This window comes from Akebia trifoliata, chromosome 9 (assembly GCF_017979445.1).
Source record: "Akebia trifoliata isolate Shusen 1 chromosome 9, ASM1797944v1, whole genome shotgun sequence".
Lineage (NCBI taxonomy): Eukaryota > Viridiplantae > Streptophyta > Magnoliopsida > Ranunculales > Lardizabalaceae > Akebia > Akebia trifoliata.
The window spans coordinates 15982865-16001800 of NC_141383.1; the positions used below are offsets into that span (position 1 = coordinate 15982865).

The window sequence follows — 18936 nt, forward strand, 5'->3', positions numbered from 1 at the left end:
TAGGAAAATACGACCCCAGAAACATAGAAATCATCATCTTGCAAACCAAAAAATAAGTTTCACGATAAAAATCACTAAAACTGACTAAATTACCAAAATACCCCTAACATCAAAACAATCCTAGAGCTTGCATTACGCTTAAGAAAACCCACTCAAACACATAAAACAACAAATCGAAACCAAGTAAACCACTTAGCCAATTTTCACAAAATTTGACAAAATTACGAAAATACCCCTCATAAAGTTCATGACCATTTCATATAAAAAAACTTCATAAATGAAAAAACCAACATTCCCATTGAATTCCTTACAAAAAACTGATTCCAAAACATCCTGGAACATTGAAAAATGACTTAAAACGTAAAAAATCCTCTCCGAGGGCAAAATGATAATTTCACAATTTTAATAATTAAAATTTTCGAAATTAATAAATAAATCATTAAATAATGTAAAGTGAAACATTAATAAAATTAATTATAAAATTTAAACCAAAAAATTGATCAATTAGACTTTCAAGAAAAATTGTTGATATAAAAGAATCAAAGATTGTTGATATTTCTTTAAGGACCCCTCTATTTGGGGGTTCAAAGAAATCAAAGATATAAAAGAGGGGGGTTCTCCAAAAATTTAAAGTCAATCAAGCAAGACTAAAGTCAAGATATTAAAGTCAATCAAATAAGACTAAAGTCAAAATTAAAGTTAATCAAGTAAGACTAAAGTCAAGTATTAAAGTCAATCTCATAAGACTAAAGTCAAAACCCTAAATCAAAACCTTAATCTAAACTAATCAAGTCAATCTCATAAGACTAAAGTCAAAATCCTAAATCAAAATCCTAATCTAATCAAGTCAATCTCATAAGACTAAAGTCAAAACCCTAAGTCAAACCCCTAAAGACTAAGTCCAACTCATGAGACCAAAGTCTAAACCCTAATTGAAACCCTAAAAAGAAACCCTAATCAAACCCTAATGCTTCTAAAAACTTTATAAATAGGAGCCTCCACACCCTATTTTCGTATCAAAGAAAAAACCCTAGAAAAAGTAGGTGAAGAAGCCTCCACAACCTCCCCAAAACCCTAATTTTGGAGCCTCAACTCCTTACCTAACACCCATGCTCTGATTTTAGCCTAAAAAACACCCAAAAACCTCTCAAAAACATCCCAAAAATCCACAGCAAATTCGAAGCACCCAGATCCAAGAAGGAGATACCTTACCTCGGAGATCAAAAATCAGATCCGGAGATAGAACAAAGTAAGGAATACGGTACAAGGAGCCGTTTTCACCAGATCTGAGGGAATAGCACTTTTGCAGATCAGAGGTAAGCTTTTTTTAATTATTTGTTAATCTAGGTTTGTCATTAGCGATGTAGATTTATTTGGGATAAGTAGAGACCGGCATTGGCCAGGCGGGGTTGGTGCCTAGCACCTTCCAACCCTGTAACATGATCTCCGGATTCAGATTTCTATAGTAGATTAGTTCTTTTTTTATCCATTGTAGGGGTCAGTTTGGTTCCTAGACCATAATAACTAGGTGGCGACTCCCAAACCTCAAGGGTCAAAAACGGATCTGCACACCCCGCGGATCGAAGGCGCTTTCACAAATCATTTTTCTTTTAGAAAAATACATTTTAGTAATTTTACAAGGTCCATGCAAAAAATAGATTTTTGGTAAAAACATATTTCAAAAAATTTTCATGCAAAAATATATCTTTTGTAAATCATTTTTCCTTCATTTTCTTTTCTTTTGGAAAATATTTTTTCTCTGAAAAATAGTTTTTTATTTGGAAAGCATTTTCTCATGGAAAATCTTGTTCTTATGAAAAATATTTTTTGGAAAATATTTTTTCTAAAGAACAACAATTTTTCTGAAATTTTTTTTTAAAGAATACTTCTTTTGGAAAACATTTTTTCTAGAAAACACTTTCCCTTCGTAAATCATTTTTCCTCTTTGAAAATTTGATTTCTATTTCGATTTAAATGGCCCGGCCCATCATGACTATTGGATCGGGATGGACTGGGTCATTATTGTAAAAGAATGGATTCTTTATTGGGTCAGTGCACCCATTTTAATCAATTAAAAGAAAAACTTTAATCCTTGAGGACAACCATACATTTTGATCTCATCATCCACATCATTCACATCAACTCATCAATCAAAAGATTTCATTCAATAAACAACTCGGGAACACCCACGATAAGTTTGAGTCGTGACCTACAGGGAAGGTTTCTAGACTCTAAGCTTACTACATGCAATGCATTTTTGTCTGGCCACCCTTGCCCAAATACACCTATATACCTCTCGATACGTGGTGACTTGGTTTAATATACCGTATAGGTGATAATCTAAAACCTCAACTCACTTCTCTGAAGTCAAAAACAGCCAGTTTGATCTCCAGTTGAGAGATGGCGCACAATGCTGAACAAGGGCCCACTTAAATACCTCTCGTCTAGAATAGACGTAGTCTATCCCCCTCGTACAATAGAGTATAACGGGGCAAGATCTCGCTTAGGCACCGATTTTGACCAAGAAGTGTAATTGATATACTTATATTATCTTTTACATACGAGTCAAAAGTTGTAGCTTTCATAAATGACTTGGCATCCCATGAGGGGACTGACCACGTACTAGTACTACATTGGCAATCGGGACATATGACTGTGTGGCTTAAATAGGTCAAAGGCTCAGGTTGCTCTAGCCTAGGTGCATCAATATACCTCTCAGAATCATCTGATCAGACAGTATTGATGCCCCAGTTTGATATACCCTAAGGTACGTTACTGGAGTTGTGGTTTTCATGAATGGCATCGCATCTTCGAAGAGACCGGACCACGCACTAGTGCCACGTTGGCTATATAGGACGTGTAAGTGTGCAAAACAGTAAACGTGCATGTGGTGTGTGCAAAACAGGGTGGGGTGTGCCTGAGGCCTTTTTTAAACAGATTAAGTCATGGGTCCAATTAAACCATACAAGAGAGGATATTAAATCATACAAGTGCAGACATACATTGATCAAAAACATATTTATATAGTTCAATTTAAGATTTAAACATGCACATCTCCTGCATACATCAATTATGGTAGATCAATCAATGAGTACAACATATAATAATCAATTAGATCCAATCATTGCAATAGACACAATTTTTGTAATTTATGGTCCAATCAAGGGTTGCTTTGGGTGATCCTAAATAAATCGAGATTCCAATAGAGGTTACATTGATGATAGAATGATAATTGTTGAGATGAGGAGCGATGAACTTTTTTTTTTTTAATTTTATAAAAAAAAACTAGAAACACATCCCAAAAGAAAATCAAAGAGAAAGATCCTAGTGCCCAATGAGCTCGCTCTTAGGAACATTAACTATGTTAACACTAGATAAATTCAGATTTTCTGTGAATTAGAAAAAAAATAATCTGAATTTGCATCGATGATATCTAAGGCTCCCGATAACGAAATTGAGTGAATTTAGATTCTAAATTAATCTACTCGATGGGATCTACGTTTTATTAACAGGTGCTCATACCTAATTTTGACTAGAATGTTCTGTAAAAACGTTTTAACATTGCTGTCCCAACATTCATTCAGCAATAATTTTATATTTATATATTGAACTTGCATCGATGATATCTAAGGTTCCTGATAACGAAATTGAGTGAATTCAAGTTCTAAATTAATCTACTCGATGAGATCTACATTTTATTAATAGGTGTCCAGACCTAGTTCTGATTAGAATGTTTTATAAAAACGTTTTAACATTACTATCCCAACCTTCATTCAGCAACAATTCTAGATTTACATATTGAACTTGCATCGATGATATCTAAGGTTCCCGATAACGAAATTGAGTGAATTTAGATTTCAAATTAATCTACTCAATGGGATCTATATTTTATTAAAGGTGCCTAGACCTAATTCTAACTAGAATGTCTTGTAAAAACGTTTTAACATTACTGTTCCAACCTTCATTCAGCAATAATTTTAGATTTACATATTGAACTTGCAACGATGATATCCAAGGCCCCTAATAACGAAATCGAGTGAATTCAGGTTCTAAATTAATTTACTCGATATGATCTACGTTTTATTAATAGGTACCCAAACTTAATTCTCACTAGAATATTCCGTAAAAATATTTTAATACTATTGTTCCAATCTTTATCATTCCATCATTTTCATATGTCAATTTGAATCTCTCATTATTTAGGAGTCATCAAAAAGTGACCCTTAATTGGACAAAAATACAATGCCCAAAATCATCCACAATCAAGTCATAAAAATAAATTAATAAATAAATAAATAAATAAATAAAATAAATCGAACTAAATAAAAAAAATTAGGTCATCTTGGCAATGTTCCCATACTTGGGGTTTTTCAAGTCTGATTCTCAATGGTCCCCAGTGGAGTCGCCCCTGAAAGCGCCCTCAATCCGCGGGGTGCGCGGATCTACTTTTGACCCTTGAGGTTTGGGTGTCGCCACCTAGTTATTACGGTCTAGGAACCGAATATTGACTCTAAACGGATAAAAAAATTAATATACTACAGAAAAACTGAATCCAGGGATCACATTACGGAGTTGGAAGGTGTTAGGCACCAACCCCGCCTGGCTAATGCTGGTCTCTACTTATCCCAAATAAGACTACATTGCTAATGACGAAACCTAGATAAAAAATAATAGAAATGTTACTTTCTGTAGACACGGGATTTCGCCATTACGATGACCACATCTATAATGGTTAGGAGTCGCCACCATTCATTTTTGTAAGTGGGTGTGAATGGTCACCCGATGTGCATTTTGTTTAGACAATGTGACATTTTTGTTATTTGGTGACTCTCGATAGATAGGAACTAATCGACCCTTGAGATTCGGGGTAAGCGGCTCGGTTGGAGAAAAGGGAAGGTGTTAGGTACCCTTTTCTCCCCACTAAATAGTGGTAACCTCAACTCAACTCGATCATTTTTTATTTAAAAAATAAGAAAAATAAAGTGCCATGTGTTGTGCATTTGTACCCTAAAGAGGGATTCACTTTTGGTTTGATTATAGGATCATCCCATTAAAGGGGATGATCCTTATAAACCTTTGCCTTGAAAAGAGAGGAGGGGATAATAGAAGAGGGAGGAGGAGAGGGTAGAGAGAGAGAGATGGGGGGATTGTCTTGAACCCACCTTGAAGCTTCTTTCTTATTTTCTTCTTCTTCTTTGATGTCTTCTAAGGTCCTTAGTAGTTTAGAAAAATGTTATTTTCTTTTTTTTTGTGTAATTAAAAGAGTAGGGAAGAGATGAAAGAGGTGAATGGAGTATAGTAATTTTTTTGTGAGACTTGGGGGAGAGAATTGGGAGTATTTTTGTGGTGAGAATTGTGAATAATGGTTGGTAGTAAGAGTTATGGGGAGAATATTTATAGTGAAAAGTTTGGGGATTTTTGGGAAGAGGAGGAGGGTATTTATAGATGTTGAGGAGTTATTTTAGGGATATAATGGGGTGAAGTAAAGAAAAAGGATAGAATGGTTATGAGTTTGAGAGAGAAGTGGGTGTAATTTAGAGGAGATTGAAGGGTATTTAGGGAAATGGGGTTAAATGGGTGAGTTTTGACCCAAATGGTTTGGATCCTACCCAACCCATTTGGGTGGAGTGTTTGGTGAGGTGAGTTTAAGATGGTGGTTGTGATTAATGATATTTGATTTAAGAGAATGGAGGATTTAAAGAGGTGGTTGATGATATTTTGAGAGGGTGAGGGAGATGATGCCATGTGTCAAAGTGGGTGGAAATGAAGGGTTGAGATAGGTTGATAGGAGAGGTTGAGTGTTTGACTTGAGAGGATGGTATATGTTTAGGTTGTAAATGTGGGTTTTGTAGGAAATGATGAGGGTAGATTAGGGGAGGTATAGGTTAGGGGTGTGGGTAGATGTGTTTGATTTGAGAGAAAAGGTGATGGGTTGATGTGTGGGTAGATGGGATTTAAAGCAAATTAATGGGGTAGGTAATTGGGTGAGAGAGGTGAGATGGGGTAATGACATTTGTCATCTTTGATTATCAAGATGGTGATTGGTTGATGTGGGTAGTGGTTGATGGGTTAGGGTTGTGGGTTGGATATGAATTGGATATGGATTTGGGCTTAGGGGTTTTGGAATGTTTTGGGCTTGGGTTATGAAATGATTTTGGATTTTAGGAATTGGTTGGGGGTTATTTTGGAATGGATTTTGAGGGTGTAGGTTGGTATTAGATTTTTAAGTGATGTGAAATTGAGTTTAGGTTAGGGGGGAGGTGAGAAAAGTGGATTTTGAAGAATTGAGGGTTTATGAGCCTTAGGTGGGTTTAGATTTTTTTGGATTCGGAGATGGAGCGGTGGAAGGTATAGGAGGTGGTAGGCATCCCAAGTCTCGTTTTTTTTTAATTTTATTTATTTTTTTGAGATTTTTGAAATCATTGGTTTGATTGAGATGCCACGTGTTGCCAAATCGGACTTTTTAGGCCTGTTGGTGAACTTTATCGAAAATTTGACGTTTTTTATTTTGGAAGCGGAGCGGTGAATATTGGGAAAGCGTAAGGTAGGCCGAGTCCTTTTGGTGGCCTCCTAAACCATTGAGAGGTCTTAGGGGCCTCGGTTTGGTCAAAATGTCACTTTTCAATGACTTGGGCCCTTAAGGCCCGTTAGCCCATTTATTTGGAAAATCTGTATTTTTGGGCCTTTTCCAGTAGTGGCCCGTTCAAATTGGGGTGTCTACACCTTCGATACACAAAAGTTCTATTCCCTCAGATCTGGTGAAACTGCTCCTTGTACCGTATTCCTTGCTTCGTTCTATCTCTGGATCTGATTTTTGATCTCCGAGGCAAGGTATCTCCTTCTTGGATCTAGATGTTTCGAATATTTTATGGATTTTGGGGGTGTTTTTGAAAGGCTTTTAGGTATTTTTCAGGCAAAAATCGAAGTATGGGTGTTAGGTAAGGACTTGAGACTTCAAAATTATGATTTTGGGGAAGTTGTGGAGGCTTCTTCACCTATTTTTTCTAGAATTTTTTCTTTGATACGAAAATAGGGTGTGGAGGCACCTATTTATAAAGTTTTTTAGAAGCATTAGAGTTTGATTAGGGTTTCTTTTAGAGTTTTAATTAAGGTTTTGACTTTGGTCTTATGAGATTGACTTAGTCTTTAGGGTTTTAATTTAGGATTTTGACTTTAGTCTTATGAGATTGACTTGATTAGTTTAAATTAGGGTTTTGACTTTAGTCTTATGAGATTGACTTGATTAGTTTAGATCAGGGTTTTGATTTAGGATTTTGACTTTAGTCTTGACTTTAATACTTTGACTTTAGTCTTTCTTGATTGGCTTTTAATATCTTGACTTTAGTTTTACTTGATTGACTTTAAGGTTGACTTTAGTCTTACTTGATTGACTTTCATTTTTGGAGAACCCCCTTTTATTATATCTTTAATTCTTTGGACCCCCAGATGGAGGGGTCCTTGAAAAAATATCTTGGCAACCATCAACAATTTTGCCTGAAAACCTGATTGATCGATTTTTTAGTTAAAATTTTTAAATTAATTTTATTAATGTTTCAATTTACATTATTTAATCTTTTATTTATTAATTTCAAAATTTTTAATTATTAAATTTATGAAATTACCGTTTTGCCCTCAAAGAGGATTTTTTACGTTTTAAGTCGTTTTTCAATGTTCCAATATGTTTTGGAATCAATTTTTCATAAGGAATTCAATAGGAATGTTGGTTTTTGTCATTTATGATTTTTTTGTATGAAATGATCGTGAACTTTATGAGGGGTATTTTTGTAATTTTGTCGAATTCAGTGAAAATTGACGAAATGATTTATTTAGTTTCGATTTGTTACTTTATATATTTGAATGAGTTTTTCCAATCGTAACGTAGGCTTTAGGGTTGTTTTGATGTTAGGGGTATTTTGGTAATTTGGTCATTTTTAGTGATTTTTATGGTGAAGCTTCTTTTTGGTCTGCAAGATGATGATTTCTATGTTTCTTGGGTCGTATTTTTCTAGCGTAACGTGGTTTCTAAAGTTTTGTCAGTTCGAGATACCTCATCCGAATTTCTGAAACATATCTGGTAACAAAATAAAGCATTGGAATAAACATCCATCATTGGGAACCGTTGCGATCGGGTTGACGAGTTGATTAATCAGGCGAGTGCAAAAATGGTATGTCTACAGAGAGAAATCCGACTTATAATTCTTGGTGGTCGATTTGCTGTAGTTCAGTAAGGTTCTTCGATTTGACGAATTTCCCTTGTGTTGAATAACGTTTGTGATTTCAAGTGGAGATGGATTTTTGTATGGTAATGAAGTTAGACTTCGTCAAGTTTAAGAGCGAAGAGGAGAGTTTTTATTATTTTTAAAGAGAACAAATGAATGTAAGAGACGAAATAAACGAAAGGGTATCTTGGTCAAGGATTGTGGAATATTGTAGCCAAACACCCTTGTAGCTATTTTTAGGCCCTGATCATTGCTCATGGTGGATTTTTCGTTTCTAATGCTTTGATTTCCTTGTTTTTCCAAACTTCAATTTTTGTGTTTATAATTTTAAAGTTGATCAACCTTTAAATCTGATTTTAAATTCTCTAGAAACTAAAATTCGATTTCTTTCAATTTTTTGAGATTTCCCCACCATCCCTGTGGATTCAACCCTTACTTGCTAAAGCACTTAAGATAAATTTTATTTGTTCTTAATTCTATCATCTATACACATACACATAGCGAACTAGTAGACTCATGCATATTGTAATATCTTTTGTAGTGTTCGAAGATGGTAGAAGAAGCTGATTAGCGTGCAACTTAAAGTAATGAGAAGATCTATGTTATGTTTTTTTAGGAAAGGAAACTTTTCTAGTCAATAATATTTGATCACTTTATGTCCGACTGACGACTTAGATGCAAATAAAAGTATCTATTTCCCAGTGATTAGTTCTTAAGGGAATTCCTAGAAAATAACTTCCCTTCTCATTAAGCAGTGCATTTGCTAAAAAAGTAATCTGTAGTCCTCACATAACAAACTTGGCCTTGATAATTTGAAGTACCTTTCCTTAGTCACATATGTTAAATTCGGAATGCAAATGGGTTGACCCAATCTCCTTGCTCAAGATTCTTAGATTAGGTATTGACCAAAGTCATCGAACTAAGATTTTAAGATCATCATATGGAGTGGTGATCGTAGTGGTTGATTTTAGAGTATTTCAACTCTGATGATAGTGGATTTGTTGCAAAGAAATTCAATCAAAATCCTTACCTGCAATTTGGGAGCATTCCCTCCCTTCATTTTGCTAATATCAAAATACATACCCATTTGAGGGCTACAACATTAATGGGGATAGTATATTCCTCTCACTTGTTAGATTATGGGTTAGTTTTTCCTTTGATCACGCACAATTAAAATGGGACTAATCTGATTCTTCTCAAGACTAATTAGTTACAGATCACCTAGTACCAATTGCACTATACATTGTTATAATCACCACAAGAAAAACGGTTTATTGCGACAATTATTAGTGGTGGTCAGATTTTGACCGTCACTATAGAGTCGTTTAAGACTATCTCTTCGTTTCAACTCTCAAACGAAAACGTCTGAAAAGAAAGCAACCACTTCGTCTCTTCGTTTGAAACTGAAAACCTTCATCTAATCTCTCTCCCTCTCTCTCATCGATCTCAACCTCGATCTCTCTTTCTCTCTCTCATCTCAAACTCGATCTCTCTGTCTCTCATTTCAAGCTCAAAAACAAATTTGATGCGAACTATTGATTCTCTCGATCTCCTCATTTTTATATTTTCAACGATCGTTCTTTGCAAATTTGCTCACAAAATTTATTCTTCTTGGCTATTAATCTCATCTACTATTCTTTCTCATTGGTAATCAGAGAAATGGATTCGTTTTCTTCGTTATTTCAGTCTCAATCGTCTTCTCGTAGCAGTTGGAGTTACGATTCCCTGAAAAATTTCAGCCAGATTTCATCTGTTGTTCAGAATCATCTGAAGCAAGTAATCCCTTCATTTTCAGCCTTTTTTTTTTTAAAGATTCTGCTGCCAGTGTTTGATTTAGATTTAACTTTTTATTTCAGATCCGTTTCGGCCGTATGTTACGGTTTCATGTGTTAGATTTATTCGATTTGCTGGAATTTCATTTAGGGTTAGGGCTAGGGCTTGATATTTGTTGAAATCTTTCTTTCAATTAATTTGTACATTTTATTAGTTAGATATGATTAATTTGTGTGATTTCCACCTTTCTCTTGCTGAAATCTGTTCTAAATAACACTATCTATATATTAGTGATTAGGAGGCTTTAATTTCTGTAATTTGTTAATTTTAGTAAATTAGTTTGACAAAAGGGAGTTTGGTTTGATTCAACCATGAATTTCCCATATTTTGGGATCCATCCGAAGTCCAAGCTACCATCTTTGGAAACTTTCTAGTGATTTTTTTTTTTTTTTAAATTTTAAGCAAATGAGTTGAGCTTGATCTGCTAATAGGAGTTTTATTTTATGTCTTAACTATGGAAATCATATATATTTATGAGCAAATTTGAAAGTTCTTAATTATAATATTCTTGAAATGTTGTCTTTCAGATTCTGCAATGTGAAGACATCGTGCACTCCTCCTCCACCCGATCTAAATGAACCCTCTAATGTAGTTGAGGCAATTTCGTCATGGGGTCTGGATTATGTGGTGATTACAAGTGTTGATCGAGATGATTTACCTGATCAAGGAAGTGATCATTTTTTGCAGAGACAGTGCTGAAGTTGAAGACATTGAAACCAAATATATTAAAAGAAGCTCTTGGTATGAATTATTTATCATAGTTTGTGTTTTTTCTATATTGAAGGCTTAGTTGGTAAGACCTATTGAAGTAATCTGGCTATGTTTGGTCTATGCGTGGTCCTCTATATACATTGTGATTCTATTTTTTTAATATGGATTATTTCATCAAGTTATAATTTTTAGTTTAAATGTTTTAGGATCATAAAGTTTCCTCCCAAGTTCTCCTTCTAACCTTGTTTGCATTTATGGTCATTGTGTAGAACCTGATTTCCAAGGAGACTCTGTCTGTATAGAAATTGTCTCAAAGTCTGGTTTAGATGTTTTTGCTCATAATATTGAGACAGTTGAAGAGCTTCAGAGTGTGGTATGGGGTCATCGTGCTAATTTCAAGCAATCTATAGAAGTTCTGAAGATAGCCAAAGATTATGCTCCTGAGGGTACGCTTACAAAGACATCTATAATGTTGGGGTGCAGGGAAACACCTAATCAAGTGGTGAGAACAATGGAGAAGGTGAAGGATGTAGGGGTTGATGTCATGACATTTGGTCAGTATATCAAGGAAGTGAATTAAAAAAATCCAATTTGAAATGGTGGCAATGGAAGCTTCTCTACATATCCATTGCTTACTTAAAATGTAGTATGGAGGAGATAAATTACTATTTCATGTGCAAATTGAATTATCATAGCCTTATACAAATGGGGCACAGTCTTGAAAGTTGAAACCATGAAGTAAGATATCTTTTCTTATAGGTTAGTAGTGGACACAATGGACAAAAATTCAGGAAAATTGACAACCAGAAACTTACTTGATAATTGAAAATATTATAATGGATTAATGGGGTCATCTAAGTGTATAACCATTGGAATTGACTTGGGTGTTTGAATGAGCAATAGCCATTTCAAAACTGGTACCATGGTTGGATGATTAAAGATATGGCAATTAGTGTTTATGAGCTTTATTTTGTTTTCGTGGTAGTTGTTCGTTGTGACTTGCTTACCAGCTCGGGACTCTTGTGGCTACTATATGATTCGGGGCCGTTATATTCATGTTGGACCTGTAAGAATGAATTTCACACTAGATATTATGAGACCCCATTCAAGACATTTGAATGATAAAAAATGAGCTTTTTTTGTGAATTGCAGTTCGGTGAAGTAATTGCCATGTCCGTGCCGAAGGAATTGCAGTCAAGGCAGCCGGCCTCGACATTGCTGCTGTTATGGCCATGGGATTCTCACCATATAGGTTTGTGAGTTTCTTTCATAGTAGATCATAAGAGAATTGCTTCTTCTCTTCCAAACAGTGTAGACTTCTTTAATCTGATGGGGAGACCTTTTGATCAGGGGAGGGATCTTGTTTTGGGCTGGTTCACTCGGATCTAGATACATCTATTCAAGATTGGAGGAATGGACTGAGATTTATGGAGAAATCTTCAAGCCTTCGGCCTACTTGGCAGAAAGAGCTTCCAAGGGGGCTTTTCTGGTGAGACATCTCAACTAGCTTTTATGGATTGTATTATCTGATGAATTGCTTCTTAATCTTTTTACTAATCTGACACGTTGTTTTTATGTTGTAATATTGCTTTCGAATGAAACTCTTGCATCTCGGTTTCTTCGAATCTGATCAGAGACATAATTTGTGAGTTATACATATAATTCTATCAGGCTATAATAAAAATAGAGACATGTATAATATGCATATAATCCGTGAGTAATACACTTATATATTTTGTATAAATGCCAAGTTCGTTTTCAGGGAGCCTTGAATGGGCAATTTTCTTTCCAAGTTGCCTGTCAAGTTTTGATCCTCATTACAAAACTCAACAAGATTTGCACTAGGACCCAATTCCTCATTCTATGCAGGTTCATCCGTCCCCATTTTGTTTTCAAGCTAATGACATGCCCCATTGACCTTGATCTTTTTTTCAAGTTTAATATTTTAATTTTCTATATTATTTATTTTTTGCCCCATTGGTCTAAGTGACATTCACATGGATGAAATAATCAGAGAATTTGATCAACACAATTGTTTTTAATAACTTCATCTGGCTTGATCATTTTTTGTAGGGTGGGAAGATTGATTATAGAGAATTTTCTTCTACGATGAGGGGAAGAAATGGAGGAGAACAATGTAAGTCCTTTCATGCTAGACCAAACCATACTATACATGGGTTCCAAACGTGAAAAAATATGTATATCCAAGAGAGATCCCTTTTATACCCATTGTTCTTTTGAGCTTTTTCCTTGTGACCTGAGTTTAAATGGTTAGGGCTTCCAGTTGAAGCTCAGCACCCATTTGAGCTGAGTAAACATGCATGAGCATATCCTGAAGAGCTTAATTGCAGACTGTGGTTAGGATTTCCAAACACACAGCAAATGATACTTGGCATTCTGTGGTTGGGATTCATACAAGTGTGAGATGAACATATCTTTGTTATGCTTTTGGTGTTGAAGTTCTCATTGAAGAATTTTGTTTATTTTGATGTTTCTAGTTATTAGGTTTTCAAATAGAATTTGAAATACTGGAGAGTTAAGACAGAAATCTAAGAGGTAATGAATTTTTTTTATAAAAGAAATATTAAATTCTAATGTAATGTAGTTGCACTCTTGCTAAATATTACTGCCAAAGACTTTTTATTTTTATTTTTTATGTCTCAAATACAAATATACAATACTTTGTAGCAGTGACCTTCATTGGCAAAAATGATATTAACTCTCATGTCTGTTCACATTGACTTAGCTATTAAAATAGAACTCTCTCCCTCCTTTTCCCTCTCTCTCTTATTAGTTTTTATGGTTAATTTTTATGATGCTATTCTTTAATATTATAATGTGAATTTGAGTGGCTTCATGATTTGCAAACTTTGTTCATAGTACTTACATTAATTTCTTCATTCAATCCTGAAGTTTTCATCTATGACGAGTTTCACCAAGAGGTACGCTAGCATCAGTATGGATATTGAAGACTCTAGGATAGGATTGCATATTTTAATTAAAATACAAGACATGGATCATAGATACGAGTATCCCATCCTAAATGCTATTAGTAAGAAGTATCAAGCTCTGTTATATTTTAATCTTCAAATTTTGACATAGTTACCAAAAAGTTTTAAGGGTCTTTACATTTTCTTTATCTAGTTTTATCATAACAAAAAAAAAAAAGAAAATAAGAAATTATAGTGATGGTAGTGAAAATTATTCAATAGGGAAACACATAAACAGATTATTAGGAGTGTCTATATTAACTCCATTACCGGTATCAGTATTGTACCATGCCAACATCTTTTACCTAGCATGTAAAATGTTAGTGTATAAGTTTAATAGTGTTCTCCTTTTGATGTTTTACCAATATGAAGACTATGAAAACCAATAGAATTGACTAAATTGCTAAAGTGCACTGCACGTGTATTGTATTGGTTGCAAACTTGACATCAAATAATGTATTTATGGCAGGGTGGAGGCTGGTGTAATAACATTAGATCTTGTGTCTATCATAAAAAATCTCGCCATGGATCATCAACTTTTATGGAAAAACAAATACAATTTACAGGAATATTGAGCAATAATGCTGAAGAAAATCCTTGTTTTCCCTCAATTTAACTTCCTTGTTCTTAATTGATATGAGTAAATTCTATTCTTCTTCCTGTTTCCACAACATTTCCGTGACTTATTTTCTTTTACTCTTGATGGGATGTTGATGGTTGCAGATTTTCAATTGGAATAGTGTTAGGCTTTGCTATTGTGACAGTGCATCTTTTACTGGTGACAGTCAAAATGAGGTTTGTGAGAATGTTATCCATTTGAAAATTTTCCCTTGAAAATTAGATCTAAATAGGGTTAATAGTATACCATTTTGCATGGCTGCATTCATGTATTAAAATTAATATGAAGGCAAGCACTCTTATGTCATTGATCATCAAATGTTTTTAAGAAAGAAAGGTTATTCAGCTTCCTCATGTGAAGTGTTGTCATGACACTTCCTACAAATAAACTGTGCTCTATGTGATTCTTTTATGTTGTTGCTTTTATACTAGTTATGCAACGTTTAGTGTTTGTAGGGTAAACAACTTTATTTCCGAGGACAACGTATCTAGTTAGTTGGCATGGAAGAGTTAATGTCCAAGGGAATGCGCTATGCCAACCAGGTTTTGTATTTATCATGGATTACAGCTTGTTTCTTGGCTTTCTTTGTTCAGTTATCATTGTTCTAGTAATCAACTGATCATATACCGTCGTTTTGTTTTAGGCTTCGCTTTTTGGGTGTTCTGCTGGGGGTTTAGCATCTATATTGCACCATGATGAGTTCTGGGAACTATTTCCAAGAACCACTAAAGTCAAGTGCCTAAGCGATGTTGGATTATTCCTTGTTGCGTAAACAGTGATTATCCTTTCTACATTGATTATTATTTATATCTTTGCAAGTTCTTTCCCCTTGGAACATTTGTTTTCAATTTTTAATCTTGTTTTGGAACATTTGTTTTCAAAAAGGAGACCATGAGTTGGTTCTTCGACATCTGATGAATCTGTATTCTAGATTTAAGGTTATAATATGAAAAATTAGACCAACCAACATTACACAAGGCTGCAATATGGAAATTATCTACTAATATTTGAAAGCTCCCTAGGCTTTTTTGTTTCAAACTTTTCATTTTCTGTAAGTATAACACTTGGATTATAGAACATCATAGACTATCATTGCTCATGTCATATATTTTTTTGACAATTTCCATTAAGTTGCATTTTTTAATATACAACTTATCTGATAAATGTTGCTCCATTTTACGCTCAAAGTTCAAACTACTTGAGATATGCTTATCGCATGAACATATTATTACATGAATCCTTTTTTTCCATTCACATATATCTAGATAACTTTTGTCGAGTCAGTTTTTTAAATTATATGAACTTATCTTATTGTTTGAATGAAATAAAAATGCATGTTGGTTCTTCTTGTTTTTACCAATTTTTTTTTTTAGATGAAAGTTTTGATTTGGATGAAGATGAACAACTTGCCATAGCTATAGAAGAAAGTTCGAACATTTTGGATGAAGATGACCAACTTGGCATAGAGCAAGAAAGCTTCGACATTAAATTTTCCCCTCATTATCAAAGAGGAAATACAAGTCTTTTCGCAGTTAGCAATTGTTAACTAGAAGGTATGTATATGACATATGCTTATGTCAAGTTAATAATTGTTATTTTTCAAAGTTTTTAGTAGATTTTGATTTGTGAGCACTTTTCTTATCCAAATTGCTTGTAAAACAGATTGAAAACAAGGGGCATTTAGGTCTTTTCATATTAGTAGCGAGGGTCAAGGGGGTTGTCAACAATTTAAAAATAGGGTATCTCCAATATTCAACAAGATGGGAGGGAGCATGTCATCAATTTAAAAATACAAGGGTAGTCTCCAATATTCAACAAGAAGTGAGGGTGCATGTGTAAAATCACATTTTTTTTTTTAGTTTTATTTATTGCGACGGCCATGACCGTAGTTATAAACCTCTAAAGAGAAAAGAGATCTACTATTTCCACACCAACTTTTACTATTGCTACACTATTTTCTTTATTAATTATCACAGTAGGTGTGGCATTAGCAAAATTTTGTGTGGAAATAGTAAGTTTTTAAAAATAAACTCACCCTATAGCGACGGCCACTGGCCGTCGCTAAAGCCAAATCACATTTTCCAACTCGCGACCACATCCAACGACCAGGTTGGCTGACGTTGCAGCGACGTGTGTTGTAGGCAATACCGACTGCTCTATAAGTAGAATTTATACAGAAGCTCATCTTTTTCATTCCTTGACACTAATACAACAACAACACAAAGGAAATTGAAAGAGAGAGAGAGAGTATTGAAATCAAGTGCAAGTGGTATGGATTTTGCAAAAGAAACACATTTTTTTAAGACTGAGGTGCACCCGACGACTAGTGATATGCAAGTAATCATAATCAAGTTGATCTCAGGTAATATCACTTAAAACAAAATGGTAAAATAATTAAAAATTTCATGTTGCTATCCAAAAACAGTGTCAAGTTACTATAGCAACATACGGTGTCAAGATGCCATGTTTTTATTGGAAGTTAAACACATCGGGCTGCAAGCATGAAGAAAATGGCTTATTTGACATTGTTGATATGATCGTTACCAGGAAATGATGTCCTTAATCTTGAGAGATTCTATTGACACGCTAACTTTTACCTAAGGTACACCAATCCTTCAAACATTAATTAAATTTTTGTTTACATATATATGTATAGAGGGAAATGGTCAGCAACAAACATTTTGGCAAAACATTTTTCAAAACATGGGTTAGAGGTTTTGGAATGGGCTGATTTTTTGTAAGGATGATCTCTACAGTGAGGAGATCATCATCACAAAAAATCAGCCCATTCCAAAACTTCTAACCCCATCAAAAATGGTTTATAAAAAATGGACGGTCCACGATTTTTCAACTTGTAAACTAGGGCTAGAAGTTTTGGAATGGGCTGATTTTTGGTGAGGATGATCTCCTCACCGTAGAAATCATCCTCACAAAAAATCAGCCCATTCCAAAACCTCTAACCCATGTTTTGAAAAATGTTTTGCCAAAATGTAATGTTTGTTGCTGAACGGGACCCATATATATATATATAGGGAGCGGTTCAACAGCCCCATATGGTGCCCCGCATTTTTCAAAATATGGGTTATAAGCTTTGGAATGAGCTGATTTTTTGTGAGGATGATCTCTATGATGAGGAGATCATCCTCACCAAAAATCAGCTCATTCCAAAACTTCAAATCCCGTCAAAACTGATTTACAAAAATTGGACGGTCCACGATTCTTCAACTTGTAAACTAGGGTCAGAAGTTTCAAAATGAGCTGATTTTTTGTGATGATGATCTCTTCACCATAGAGATCATCTTCACAAAAAATCAACCTATTCCAAAACTTGTAACCCTATCAAAAGTGATTTACAAAAAATGCGTGGCACTATATGGGGCACCATAAGGGGCTGTTGAACCGCTCCCATATATATATATATATATGGGGTCCCGTTCAACACCCTACGCTTTACCCTACACTTTACCATATGTGTTTTGTCCTACATGGGTTAGAAGTTTTGGAATAGGCTGATTTTTGGTGAGGATGATTTCCATGATGAAGAGATCATCCTCACCAAAAATCAGCCCATTCCAAAACTTCTAACCCCATAAAAAATGGTTTACAAAAAAATGGATGGTTCACAATTTTTCAACTTGTAAACATGGGGCTAGAAATTTTGGAATTGGCTTATTTTTGATGAGGAGGATCTTCTAAGCGTAGAGATCATCCTCACCAAAAATCAGCTCATTCCAAAACTTCTAACCCATGTAGGACAAAACACGTGTGGTAAAGCATAGTGTAAAGTGTAGGGTGTTGAACATTTCCCATATAGGGTTAGGATCAAGGGACATATGTAAAAAAAATGTAGCATTAATAAATTTTTAAAACATGGGTTAGAAGTTTGGGATTGAGCTGTTTTTTTGTGAGGATGATCTCTATGATGAGAAGATCATCCGAAAAAAATATCAGTCCAATCTGAAATTTCTAACCCCATTAAAAGTGATTTAGAATTTGGACCGTCAATTTTTTGTCAATTTTTGCCAATAATTTATAAATCACTTTTGATAGATTTAGAAGTTTCAAATTGAACTGATTTTTTGTGAGGATGATCTTCTCATCATAGTGACCATCCTCACAAAAATTCAGCTCAATCCAAAACCTCTAACCCATATTTTGAAAAACCATTGTTTTTAGATATGGCCCGTGAACCGCCCCCATATATATATATGGGAAATGTTCAGCACCAAACATTTTGGCAAAACATTTTTCAAAACATGGGTTAGAAGTTTTGGAATGGGCTGATTTTTAATGAGGATGATCTCTACGGTGAGGAGATCATTCTCACAAAAAATCAGCCCATTCCAAAACTTTGAGCCCCATGTTTACAAGTTGAAAAATCATGGACCGTCCATTTTTGTAAATCATTTTTTATGGGGTTAGAAGTTTTGGAATGGGCTGATTTTTGGTGATGATGATCTCCTCACCATAGAGATCATCCTCACCAAAAATCAGCCCATTCCAAAACTTCTAACCCATGTAAAACAAAAATGGTTGACTAAAATGTTGGCCAAAATGTTTGGTG

At 34.6% G+C, this 18936-nt stretch overlaps 1 protein-coding gene across 7 annotated transcripts; it reads left to right on the plus strand.

Annotated features, from left to right (window-relative positions):
* Positions 1-9547: 9547 nt before the first annotated feature.
* On the plus strand, positions 9548-16402 carry LOC147394405 (uncharacterized). Of its 7 annotated transcripts, XM_086453882.1 has the most exons (12): positions 9550-9995; positions 10580-10793; positions 11033-11265; positions 11749-11829; positions 11916-12015; positions 12114-12252; positions 12837-12900; positions 13269-13319; positions 14477-14548; positions 14828-14914; positions 15016-15925; positions 16035-16402. In XM_086453882.1, the coding sequence occupies exons 3-7, from the start codon at positions 11233-11235 to the stop codon at positions 12874-12876; spliced, it is 393 nt and encodes a 130-aa protein (XP_086310008.1). In that variant the 5' UTR covers positions 9550-9995; positions 10580-10793; positions 11033-11232; the 3' UTR covers positions 12877-12900; positions 13269-13319; positions 14477-14548; positions 14828-14914; positions 15016-15925; positions 16035-16402. The 7 variants fall into 7 exon arrangements, with proteins under 7 accessions (XP_086310010.1, XP_086310011.1, XP_086310012.1 ...); XM_086453886.1 differs by having other exon boundaries at positions 9549-9995; positions 11033-11209; positions 15016-16402; XM_086453883.1 differs by having other exon boundaries at positions 14819-14914; positions 15016-16402.
* Positions 16403-18936: the final 2534 nt, after the last annotated feature.